Source organism: Apiospora hydei (genome assembly GCF_038363865.1).
Source record: "Apiospora hydei strain CBS 114990 chromosome Unknown utg000004l_segment0_segment0, whole genome shotgun sequence".
In the NCBI taxonomy this organism is placed as follows: domain Eukaryota; kingdom Fungi; phylum Ascomycota; class Sordariomycetes; order Amphisphaeriales; family Apiosporaceae; genus Apiospora; species Apiospora hydei.
Genome location: NW_027117363.1, coordinates 3,909,939 through 3,922,242, shown reverse-complemented (window position 1 = coordinate 3,922,242; position 12,304 = coordinate 3,909,939). Strand labels below are relative to the sequence as shown.

Genomic DNA, 12,304 nt, shown 5'->3' with positions numbered 1-12,304 from the left:
GTCAAGTACATGTCACCCAAGCTACAAGCTACTAATACGGGGCCTGTCAACCAACGCTACAACAGCGAGCTACAGCGGAGATCGACAAGGCAGCAAGGGCCCTGGGCATTCGATCAATCAATTGATTGATTAGGTACCAGTCGATAGATTGATTGATCTTGTTCGATTCCCGCACTTGGCACTTCAGTGCTCGAGGTACGGCGTCCTCTTCTCTTATGTCCACCATTCCGGCCTGTTGCTGTTCACCATGTCGTCGAACTCGGGCCTGAGCCGCACGCGGTCACTACGCAAGCCTGCCGCCATCAATGCCGGCAGTACGAATCAGAAAGAAAACACCAAGTTAGCGCCCTCGTCCTCCAACGACCTCGGCGGGAAAGGCTCGCCCAGCCGACTACCACAGGTCAAACCCTTGACCCGGGCTGCCACGACAACTGCCACGACTTCGACAAGCACCCGCGCTCGGACAACGAACCCGACGAGGACATCAGCAGCCTCAGCAGCAGCACCACCACCGTCGACAACAGGAAGAACCAGGCCACTATCTAGTGTGCCCGGCAGCAGAAATGGCCTAGCCACGACGAGACGGGCGAGCCCAACCACGGCCGAGAACACGGCGGCGGCGGCGAGGCCTTTGGGAAGGACACCCTCTACACGCCCTGCACCTCCCGCACCTTCTGCATCCGCAAACATAAGAAGTGTCAGCAGAGAATCTTCGGCCTCGACCCAACGGCCGTCGAGCTCTGGAGGCGCCTCGTCCACATCTACGTTGACAAGGTCGAAAACGCTGGGGCTGGGCCACGCGCGAGCCAAGTCTACAGCGACAGGTCTCACCGCCGCCACTACCCTCAAACCACCCAGCTCTCGTGTCTCGACCTCTGCCTCGTCGACCGTCTCTGCGAAACCGCAAACCCGCTCCCAGACATTGCAGGCACGTGGCGCAACCCACCGGGCCTCTGCCTCGACATCTTCTGCCACTGCTGCTGCCGCTGCAGCACCGCCGTCCCTACCTGCTGGCTCCCAAAGCCGCCCGGCATTCAACACCAACCAACAGCACTACTCGCCGCTGAAGTCGCACGCGCCAAAGCCTCTCACTTCGACCTTCCTAGCCCCGCCCTCGCCCTCGAAGCTCCCCGCTAATGTCGCCATCACAGCCGAGACGGCGCGCCTGCAAACGGAGCTGCTGCAGCTGTCTCTCCTGCACCGCGATGCCGGAGCCACGGCGGCCGAGTGGCACGAAAGTGCGCAGCGGAAGCTGGGCGCCCGGTTTGGGGGAGCTGGTCCGCGCCGAGCAGGCCCTGGGCGGCCGCGAGCGAGACGGCATAGAAGCGCGCAATGCCGCCGTGCTGGTGCGGTGGGGCGCCGCCCGCGCCAGCACCGAGGTCGTCGGCGGGCTCGAGGAGAAGGTCCAGATGCTAGACCAGGTCGTCAACGGCGTCTGGCGGTTCGGCGAGCCCGGCGGTCGCTACGCCCGGGTCGTCGAGGAGTTCGAAGACTGGGCCGGCCGCCTGCAGGGCATTATGGAGGCGCGCCGAAAGGGGGACGTAAACTCGCTGCTGGGAAACGGCCTAGATGACACGGACGAGGTTCTCTTCATCGGCGATCTGGAGAACCGCTGGAGAGACGAGTGTCCGGGTCTCGTGCGGAAACTGGAGGAGTGGCGCCGGATGCTGCGACACCTCGGCCCGGTGCCCGATGGTAATGGTGATGCTCCTGCTGCTACATCGACGGAGGATGAGGAGAGCGGTGGTGGCGGCCAGAAGTCGAGCCTGGCCAGAATACTCGAGGGCTGCACGAGCATGGTGGACGACATGCTGGCCGAGTTAGCCCTGATGGAGCAGATGGTGCGCGAGGCGGTCCGGGCCGAGGATGACTGGATCGAGGCTATGAACAAGGAACTGAACCTCGGCAAGGAGACGGATTCCCAGGGCGACAGGTCGGCGCCGCTTTGGAAGATGGTTGTATGAAACAATGCCAGCACGATCGATAAGCAAGATTAGCTGTCACAGATTATACCCATGTTCTTCTTGCCTTGTGGATGTTTTTAGAGGCCTTTGCTCTCGCAGGCATCATTAATCGGTCACGCAGTGTTTGGTGATACTCGGAAGTTATGGGGGTTCTGGCAAAAAGCGTGTCTCTACTACTCTCCGGCCGGGTTTGTTCTTCCGTCACAAGTGAGCGATTTCCTTTGCGAGCGAGTATTGCTTTTTATAGAGAGGGGGGCATCCCTGTATTCTGTAGTATATAGAGGAAGGTTCTTGAGATCGGGGTGAACCCCCCAAGACAAACTTGAGGTAGCAGCAGTATCTTGAGTGAATAATACGTTTTATGTATTTCCATTACTTCCTCTACTCTGGGCCCTCGCCCATTTATTATACCCAATAACTAGCCCATGTCCAGATCACCTCCCCGTTTAGACAAACCGTGGGTACAGAAGGGAGAGAACCCCAAGATCTGTGAGGATATTTGATGGCCCCGGGGTAATAGTACCATAGATAAATTCATGGAGATAATGAAGCGGAATACTCCTTTGGCCAAGCAGACGGTGCGTAGCATCCTATTGTCGATGATGGCAGGGGCTTGGGACGTGCAACCCAGTGGCCGTGTTCGTCCGCGGCGGCATGGCCCCCGTTGGACGTGGGCATGGCGGGCATAGTCGTCCGGAAGATCCAGGGCATCGCTGAGCTCGTCATAGTGGCAGCTGAGTTTGCCGACGTCGTCCACCCAGATGCGATCCCCGACGAGGACCTCGGGCCACCATTTGGGGTTGGGCCACAGGGACAGCCGGCGCAGGGACTCGAACCAGAAGAGCAGGTGGACGATCTCAGAGCCCTTGGACACCTCTTCGCGGGTCTCGTCACTCCCCCAGTCGCTGCCGTGGCTGTCGTCAAGGTCGCACACGCGGTTGCCGATGTAGTCCAGCGCCACGTGCTGGAACGACGAGATGATTCTTCGGAAGTGACGGAAGGCGTCCGGGTCCTGGGGGAACTGTCTGGCTATCCGGGCGTCGTCGGGGTCAGGAGTGCTGAGCCGCTGGTGCGAACCATCATCATCGGCAGGGTGCAGAGAGCTGTACTCGGGTACGCTGGTGATGACGAGGATGTCGGTGGTAGGGGTTGCACCGCACAAGACGGCTTCTGCGGCGGCAGAGATCCCATCCTTCACGGGCAGCGGACCTGGGGTCCACGTACGTAAAGATGCGGACGGTCTCTGGGTACGTGCGGACAACGATGCCGCGAGACTCGCGGCAGACGGAGCCAAGCGACTGAAGTGACGACCCAAGAACAGTGTCACCATCTTCGGGGTCTTCGTCGTCCTTGGCCATAGCGAAGAATCCATCCGACATGCATACGCCGATATAGCTTGGTTGCCCCTCAGTGTACTGGAGACAGCGGCTGTGGCGGCCGCAGAAACGCTCGCCCACGGTGACGCAGGAGTGCATGGTCGAGTACGTGCGGTGGTGGATGGCAAGCCGCAGGGCCCGGGCGGTGTCGGGCATGGCCTGCAGCCATACATTGGCCCTGAGCTCTGCAGGAAGATTGGGAAAATTTGGAAAAGTGTCCATGGCTGCGGCCGGTGTCGCCAGATTCGCAGTGGCGATTGGGACTTCTTCGGCTTTTGCTTCCGTGCTGCTTCGGGGCTTTTTGTTATCTGCATCTAGTAGTTTATTGCAGTAGCCGCTCGTCTGAGTGCCAATTGGCTGTGGCGTCTATAACGGCCAAGATCACATGCTTTGCCTTTCCAGGGGAGGGTAAGCAGTCGAACTCTTCTGGCCATCCAGGTCCGGCGGTAATTTGTTCGTCTTGCGCGTTGCCTCTGTCAATGTATATAGCAATGCGGTGTGCATCGGGTAACTGAAACTAGACCGTACTTCCTACTTGCCTCATTGACCAACCCATCATCGCGTAAGCGCTGCGGTGCGTATCGCGCACAACAAGACAAGAACATGCAATCACGATACGGCTACTGTAGCAGGAAATATGTAAACCCCGTGACTGTCAAATATAGTTGAAAGGTATGGTCTAGACTATTTCCCCTTTCGTATTGGCTCCAAACCGAATAAATCTTCCGAAAGCACGGCGTTGCCCTTGGCGTCTAATGGCACCTCGCCAAATAGGAATGCGGTCCTCTCTCTATTTGCATTGGCCGATGGTCGCTTACGGTGATTCCCTGAGGGAGATGCGGTCGAGGACGAAGGCTTTGGCTTCTGCGACCCAAATACATCTGGTTTGGAGGATGCCGATTGGTCTGGCTCAAGCATCCACGAGAATGAGGATTGGGCTAGGGATGAACGTGTAGGAATAGGTGCCGGCGGCCGCTGGAGCACGGTCGCCTGGGTAGGTGTTGCTGTTCTAGAGGTCGATGACAGAGGGTCGGTGTCCATCACGTCTGAATGGCCGTTACTGGTCGTGGCATCTTTCGCCGAAGACACCGAAGTCGTATCGGGGGTCTGGCTGGAGTGCTGGGGGTTGGGAGAATCAACTACCATGTCAGGCGTGCTGATAGCCATTGCTGCGACCGCATCTGTAGGAGGACTTGGCGATGCTGGGTTGGCTTCAGGTCCGGGTTGACTTTGCGCTGGAGGAAAATACTCATCCTCAGGCAGCGCTATAGTCGAATCCTCCAGGTATATCTTAACAAACTGAACTTTAGCGGCAGCTATTTCCAAGGCTTCTGATTGCTTCTGCTTATCATCTGAGTTCGATGTTGCCAAAGCCTTCAGCGTAGTGATGGTCTCATCCAACAGCGATGCTAGATGTTTATTCCTCTGGTCCATAGTGGCCACGGCTTGCATGGCTGTGTTGTTAGGTCCCGGCTCGGAGAAAAGCTCGCGCCCTGCCTTCATACTTGTCTTAGCTTCGCTAACATTGCGACGTATCTCTCCAAGAGCATCCCGCACAGCTTGGTTGATGCCGAGCTTCTCGCCCCTTTCAAGGACGCCCTTAGCTGCGCCTTGGAATAAGGCTTCTACACCACCTTGTTGCTGAATAAACCGTTGAGGTGACAGAGGAGACCGCAGTCCTAGAGCGTTCTGTCTTATACCTAAGCCCAAGGACCTAGGTGTGCTGGGTTGCGAGGAAACCTTGGGCGAGTCTGGTGGTTTACCAGTATACTTCAGGATTAGTGATGAGCCTCCGGCAGGAGTAAGATGATTTCGAAGATAAACGGCGTCATCTATGAATGTATGCGGTCCATAAGGAGCCTCAGGTGGTGGGTACTTCAATAGTAGCTGTAGAGCGACAGAATAGTCCGCCTCAATAACTATGCAGTGTGAGTCAGTGTACATGGAACGTGGCGCAGCGGCTTAATGGATGGTGAACCTACGAGCCCATCGAATTCTGACCATCATGGCAGTACAAACGAGATCCATAAGTTGCAACGAAGGGTCAACGGCAAAAAAGGGTATCCCAAAGCACGAGCATCTGATCAAACGGAAATTCGCGGCTGAAAAGAAGTCGAATCCACCGGCTAGATAGACGTCAGTTGAGCGCACGTCGGGGACGGGTCGGCATGAACTCACATGAGGAAGATCTGAGGTAGGATTTCAATAGCCTTCAGGTGATTGGATAGGTCAGGGTCTACTTTATACAATAAGACTTCGTGGATGTGCTGGCTCTTTTCGACGATGCTCGATTGCCCTCCTTGAGCATCATCAGCGACCTCGTAGAATGCCTTTGCGTGGTCCATGACTCTAGAGAACAGGGCAAAGGAATCATGCTCGGCAAAGGACGCATCCAGCATCTCGATCATAGTCAAGTCGGCTTGGCCCCCGGAGGCCGTCTCGGCTGGAATAATGGCATCTCGTTCGACGACCAAGAGAATAGGTGCGAGGAGCTCGTGCATTCCCTGACGATATCCGCCAACACCAGGATTCAGCTTGCAGTAAATAAAGAGCACATCCAGAATCATGGTTTGGACACGGGGCTCGTGGTAGAAGGGCTCATCCGGTAAGCGCTGGACATCTTGCAAGATCTCGGCCCGCAGGACCTCATCTTGCCTCAATGTATTCCACGGCGACTAAGACAACATCAGGACATATGCTTCATGAGATTGCGGGTGGTGAGTGAAAGACCGTCACATGACTTACATCGGGGTCGTCGGCCAGAGGATCGGTATTGACAGTGGCCAAATACTCGGGATGATTGATGTACTTTAGGAAATGGTCTCTCAACGACGCGTAGGTGCTTCTTGACTCCAGGAGCGCATGGGTCCAGCTGGTGGTACTGGAGCCATGGCCGAGCAAGAAGGTTTTCCAGCATATGGATCTGCAGCCTGAGATGCAGGGGCTGCTGGAGCCATTAAACTTGACAGCGCGCTGTAAGTCGGCCAGGCTGGTATGCTTCACGGTTTCCTGCCATCGTTCACTGGGGAAGAGTTCACAAGTCAGCCAAAACATCCGACTCTATGGCCGGCTAGTCATCATCATCGTCGCATGGGACAATCTCACGTCGACTCGGCCAGAGATCGCATCCTGATGCGACGAGGCCAATCTCCACCAGCGAAGTCCAAGTCCGGATGAGGCGAGCGATGGGGCCGGGTTGCTTGGGCTGAGTCGCAATCGTGTCCAGAGTACCTGCAGATGACTTAGGATGTTGTTGCGCCGAAGTCTAATGCGGCTGTACAGATAAGGTATCTTGAGGCTGCCTGCACTTAGACCGATTGCGAGCTGAGGACGGCGGCGGCCGGCAAGCAGAGCCGTGCCAGCTGCGGACTAGTGGCCGCCAGATGACAGCGAGGTTGCCGGCACATGACGTAGGATGGCTGCAACCCCTCCAGCTACCCAAACCAGTGAAAACAAGAACGCGGACATGTTTCCGTTGCAGCAATACCCCAGATTAATGCCCGATCAATCAAGATAGATAGAGATAAGGAGCAATGCTAAGCACCCGCGATTGCGATCTGGTGCCTCGGCAAGTCATGTCCCATTGATCTACCCAAGTGCATAGTCGATTTGTCATCACGGGTAAGAGAGGAGAGATCCATCCCAATACCGAGACCCCCGATTTTGGGACCCTTCGGAGTTATCGTGATGGTCCACCTCTGCAGTGCCGTCCCAATCTAGTCCTCTTAGAAATGGGCGACGTCCATAGTATTCACAACTACCTCCATAGCAGAACCTGTCTTCGTTGCTTAGAATAACAGGAAACCTTACTCGTTGCCGTTTCTGTCTCCTTTGCACATATCCTCGCCTTAGACTAAAAGAGTTTTTGCTGTATTTTTTGTCGCTGTTTCCGTCTGCCTTCAAAGACGTCATCGGTGAGATAACACGATGACAGCACCGACCCCGGACCTGCCGAACCTTGCCGCCGACGACTCGATGTTGTCGCGAAAGTTCGGCCGCGAGACGGCCAACTACTTCTCGGGCAGCCCCTTGAACAGGGTCTCGTTCCTGCGGGCCGAGCACGCCTTCTTGGCGTCGGCCTTCTCCCACCCCACGGCCTCGTTCCTGCTCATGAACAACCTGTCCCCCACGATAAAGGACGCGGCCAACCTCGGCTTCGTCACCAAGGCCGACGTCGAGCCCCTGACCGGGCCCGACCCCTTCCGGCAAACCGAGGAGGAATGGGTCAAGAGCTTCAACTCGAACGTCATCTCGCCCGTCATCCTGTTCCTGGGTCTGGATGAGAAGAAGACGACGGGCTTTGAGTATAAGGATTTCAAGGGCGCCCCGTACTTCGCTATTGATGTGACCCCGAAGGAAGGCCTCGCCGACAGGGCGGACAGTGTCATCGAGGCGGTCAAGGCCAAGGGACTGGACTTCTCCAAGGCTGCCAGGATGATGTCATTGACCGCACCAGAAGGTGAGTGAGCAGAGGGGAGGGCGAGGGACTGCGAGAGAAGATGATAGGGCAGGAAAGCTGACATTTCCTCATAGCCTCCATTTACGCACAAGCCAAATCTCTACTGGACTGGAACGCGCGGAACCCATTCTGCGCCGGCTGCGGCGGGCGCACACTCTCCGTGAACAGCGGGCACAAGCGAAGGTGCCCTCCGACGGACTATGCGGGGGTTCCCGAGGGAGTCCTCCCAAGGAGCGAGGCGACTGCCCGACGCGGCACGGCGTCTCGAACCTCTGCTTCCCGAGGACCGACCCGACCATCATCGTGGCCGTCGTCTCCGCCGACGGCACCAAGCTCCTGCTCGGGCGCAACAAGCGGTTCCCGCCCGACTGGTACAGCACCCTGGCCGGCTTCCTGGAGCCCGGCGAGTCGATCGAGGAGGCGGTCCGCCGCGAGGTGTGGGAGGAGAGCGGCGTGACGGCCGGGCGCGTGGTCCTCCACAGCTCGCAGCCGTGGCCGTATCCGGCCAACCTGATGATTGGCGCCATTGCGCAGGCCACGCCCGACGGCGAGACGATCGACTTGGGTAACGACCCGGAGCTGGAAGACGCCAAGTGGTTCACCATGGAGGAGGTCAGGGACGCTCTGACGACGGGCGTCAGCGACTTGGGCGGACCGGCGCCCTCCACTTACAAGGAGGGAGGTCTGAGACTGCCTCCCCAAACGGCCATTGCGAACCGGTTGATTGATGCAGTCTGTGGCGGATACCTTGCCGCGGTATCCAAGATGTGAGACAACGGGTTTGCCTTAGACTAGACTGGCGTTGCCCGCTTGTGAGGGAGGTAGATTTCGATGCTTGGCACCCTGCGCACGATTTGGATGGATGAGACGCCTTGGAGGGATTCAAAGGAAGATACCTATACAATCGATAGACACAACTTTACGGGCTCAACACGGGCAAGGGGTGGATATTGCCATCAAACGCTAAGCGGCTATGAAACCCAAGAACTGTCGGATCATGCGTGCGTCGACTCTATCACCATTTCAAACCAAACCCTCTTTTTCTAGCCGTGCCAACAACTCCGCCTCCTTTTGCTTATCTTCAGCCGTTTGGATAGACGGGTTTTCATTGGCGGTCCACCAGCGGCCCTGTCCATCGGCAGTAGGTGCATTCACGTAGACGTTGACGTCCTTGTCAAAGTCGTATTCGACAAAATCCTCAAATCCCAGGTTCGCAATTGACAGGTTAACAAACACGGTCCCAGCACCGTCCCAAGGTACGCGCACGCGGTTATAGTCATGAACGCCAGCCAAGTGAGTCTCGCACCCTCCCGAAGGATTTTCCTCGAAGCTGCAGATGCGCTGCGCCACGATGCAGTTTTTGCCCGCGAGCCCTTCTTCGTCGACCACGAGATACAGGTCCGGCATGATTGCGTTCGCGCTTCCTGGGTTCCAAACCGCCTCGGCGAACGTCTCGATGGCTGAGAGACTCGCGCCGGCCCACGCATTCGAGATGGGCGGGCGAAGGTCGGGGTCGGTGACGGGAGACTCACCAGGCCCTTTTGCCATGGGCCAGTGCCTTGAGGTCTTCGGGACCGTCTGATAGGACAAGCTTGAGTCTCGGAGGGTAAGGAAACGTGCGCAGGTGTACGAGGGCCCGGTTCATGGCTTTTGCGTCTGCGCTAGGTGCGGTGATGAAGAGGAGGCCTGACATTGCGAGGTATGTGGTATCTAGGAACAGTCAAATATGCAGTGGTGACGATTTTATGGCCGAATATGATATACTGTCATTGTGTTTTTACCAACCTAGATGCTCAGAGCTTTATAGATGCGTCTGTTTCATCCTACTTAGTAGCACTGCTGCCTGGTGGTGTGTAAGTTGGTTATTGCAGATCCTTAGGTGTGATGCAATGGTGCAGTCCAAGATCCCGAATTGGGGCATTCCATGTTCTGCTGCCTGCCATCAACAGACAATAAAATACCACCCTGCCATGATGCATAGGTGATCATGACCTGCCAGAGTTGCCCCGACCTGACTTCTTTCTACCCTGAGGCAGCTTACTTATGTACATACTTAGGCATGTTTGTTGACGCTGACCCAGCCACTAAAAATGCCACAGCCTGTCGCCCACCGCAGCTGCAGGGCACTGGCGGCTGATGGCGGGAGCCCCACCCAGCCGCCTCTGGAGGAGAATAAATACTCGCCTTCCCTCCCTCTTCTCTAACTTCTCTTTTCCTTTCCTTCTTTATCATCAGTGGAGGTTAGACTAATTACCGTCATGTAATTAATTTAATTTTTCATTTGAGGCTCCGCTAATGCGGCTTGCTGAGGGTTGATTCTATTCTCTATAATTTTCCTTCCGTTCCCGGCCTCATCAAGTAAAGGAGACGCTCTTCCTAATCAGCCGCCGACTCCAGCTCTTCCTGGTTCGCGACTGTGGGTGTCTGCGACATTTCAATATATAGATCACGATTCAATGTCAATAGGTGAGATCTGGGCGAGATCGCGGCTGTAATCGCCGTCGATCATGAAATGCCTCCGTCCGCAATCTCCGGTCGCGTAGTACGTGCGTGTGCGTTTCGCCGAGTTCCATCGCAATGCCCGATCTGGTCCATGTACAGGACAATTATCTTGGTATCGCGTACATACGTACCTCCGTCGCAGATTGCCATGCTACGTGCTACAAAATTAACGCCCGTGGAAATGGTGAAAATTGCCTTCGACTTTTTGCCGTAGCAAGATTTGCAGCATCTGCGAAAATTTCCATGCGTGAACTTCCTTCAATACGGAAAGCTGCAAATTCTGCACTTTCCACCTTGCGTGCTGCCCTTAAACTGCCACGACTGATGTGCTATCTACGCCGGGCGCAAAGTACTGAGTTTCCTTGCAAGCGCCTTGCTAGAAGCATGCTATCGGACAATACACAGAATGCAGATGATCATAATATAAATATTTTCAAGAAACTGGCAGATATTTGTTTGGCAAGGTTCGTGTTGTCATTGGCTGTCTATCTTATCTAGAACCGAATCCGATCCGATAGACGTGCTGTTCATTATCAGCGTCTTGAATATGGCAATACACTACTTCCTCCTACGACCCAGTGACATGCTTAGTACAGGCGGCGGGGAGGAGACATGGAAGCCTTGATGACCAGGCTTCCAACGTTCTGCCAGCCCTTCTTCAGCAGAGAGACGAGGTAGTTGATGGCCAACATGATGTTGGAGATGAGCTCCTCGGTCTCCATGCCGACGTTGCCGACGGCGACACCCATGCAGAGAACCTTCTTCAGCTGGAACTTGACGGTGGACTTGACCTCGGTGATCTTGCCGCTCAGGTCATCGGCGTGCGAGACGGGAGTGGGGAACTTGCCAGCCTTGGACAGACCGGGACCCAAGAGACGGGGGATCTGCTTGATCAAGGCCTCGGAGGCGATGAAGGCATCGTACTTGCGGGCAAGCTTCTTGATGAGCTTCTTGTTCTTGTTGAGCTTCTTCAAGTCATCGGCGGACATGGCGTCGACACCACCGTGCTTGGCACGATCGATCTATTCATTGCGTCCACGGTCAGTCTCCACGTTTTTCTTTTCTTTCGGTGATCATCGGGTTGTGTCCGGCTCGGGTTTGCTTACATCGTGCTGGTCACCGAGAATGCAGATGGCCATGTTGGGGCGGGGAACGCTGGGCAGCTTGACGGTGCCAGAGAAACGCTTATCACGCTGGGGATCGTAGTTCTTGAGACCGATCTGGAGCTCGACGGTCTCCAAGAAGTTGCGCTTCTTCTCATTGTTGGAGTAATCAAGGAGCTCCTGAACGTGCGTACGCACTCCGGCTGGAAGCGACAGTCATGTTAGAAAACTGATACCGTAGTGTTCGCTTTACGGAGTCAATGGCTGCTTACCGACTGTGATCTTCGACATCTTGACAGTCTTCCAGTAGATTCAATCTAATGGTGAGGAATACTGCGTTCGCGATGGTTGATGGTTGTGGATTAACAAATTTTGGAGGGGAAATCCAGTCGAACTTTTTGGGATTTGTTAAGTTCTAGCAATAATTTCGGGTGGCGCTTGTGGGCGGGAGTGGAGCTTCACGAGCCACGGTCTGGCGGGCTATGTGGCTTAGGTGCCTTTACGATTGCCACTGCTTGCTGACTGAACTGATAGATAGCGGGGCGATGGCCAAACCAGATCTTGAACCGCCAGCGCTCCAGACATGGATGTACCAAAGGCGACTGCTTCTCTTGTTAGATGTTGATCCAAAACATACCTAATCTGTCTGCCGCGAGATACTGGAAGTTTCCTAGCAAGGCTGCAGCATGCTTGTTGGAAGAGAGTATCATCCGCCAAACGGTGCACCGTACGGATCTGGTTATCCTATTTCTTACCCGCTGAACACAGCATGCCACCGTGTTAGTGCAAATCCACGGGTTACATTGCGATATTTAATGTACGATTGGTAGCAGTTTCCATGCACTCGGCAACCATTTGGAATATGTCAAGGCTTGTCACCATCTCATAGCGTCCGGAAGC

At 55.6% G+C, this 12,304-nt stretch overlaps 5 protein-coding genes across 5 annotated transcripts; 2 read left to right on the top strand and 3 right to left on the bottom strand.

The window, feature by feature from the left end:
* Positions 1–247: 247 nt before the first annotated feature.
* On the top strand, positions 248–1,958 carry PG997_003774 (uncharacterized protein; the record flags this gene model as incomplete). Its single annotated transcript, XM_066808089.1, has 2 exons — positions 248–1,277; positions 1,324–1,958. Coding segments are annotated over 2 exons (1,665 nt in total), but the record flags the coding sequence as incomplete, so codon positions are not given.
* A 424-nt stretch (positions 1,959–2,382) lies between these two features.
* Positions 2,383–6,468, bottom strand: PG997_003773 (WD repeat domain-containing protein; the record flags this gene model as incomplete). The annotated part of the gene is made up of 7 exons (XM_066808088.1): positions 2,383–3,156; positions 3,203–3,648; positions 4,054–5,259; positions 5,323–5,336; positions 5,519–6,015; positions 6,086–6,362; positions 6,446–6,468. The coding sequence occupies 7 exons, from the start codon at positions 6,466–6,468 to the stop codon at positions 2,383–2,385; spliced, it is 3,237 nt and encodes a 1,078-aa protein (XP_066671706.1).
* Positions 6,469–7,267: 799 nt separating this feature from the next.
* Positions 7,268–8,570, top strand: PG997_003772 (uncharacterized protein; the record flags this gene model as incomplete). Its single annotated transcript, XM_066808087.1, has 2 exons — positions 7,268–7,803; positions 7,874–8,570. 2 exons carry the CDS (start codon positions 7,268–7,270, stop codon positions 8,568–8,570), a joined length of 1,233 nt encoding a protein of 410 aa, XP_066671705.1.
* Positions 8,571–8,822: 252 nt separating this feature from the next.
* Positions 8,823–9,347, bottom strand: PG997_003771 (GroES-like protein; the record flags this gene model as incomplete). The annotated part of the gene is made up of 1 exon (XM_066808086.1): positions 8,823–9,347. One exon carries the CDS (start codon positions 9,345–9,347, stop codon positions 8,823–8,825), a length of 525 nt encoding a protein of 174 aa, XP_066671704.1.
* A 1,501-nt stretch (positions 9,348–10,848) lies between these two features.
* On the bottom strand, positions 10,849–11,772 carry PG997_003770 (60S ribosomal protein uL1). Its single transcript, XM_066808085.1, has 3 exons — positions 11,677–11,772; positions 11,408–11,607; positions 10,849–11,323 (listed from the first exon to the last, which is right to left on the bottom strand). The coding sequence occupies exons 1-3, from the start codon at positions 11,693–11,695 to the stop codon at positions 10,889–10,891; spliced, it is 654 nt and encodes a 217-aa protein (XP_066671703.1). The 5' UTR covers positions 11,696–11,772; the 3' UTR covers positions 10,849–10,888.
* Between the last annotated feature and the right edge of the window lie 532 nt (positions 11,773–12,304).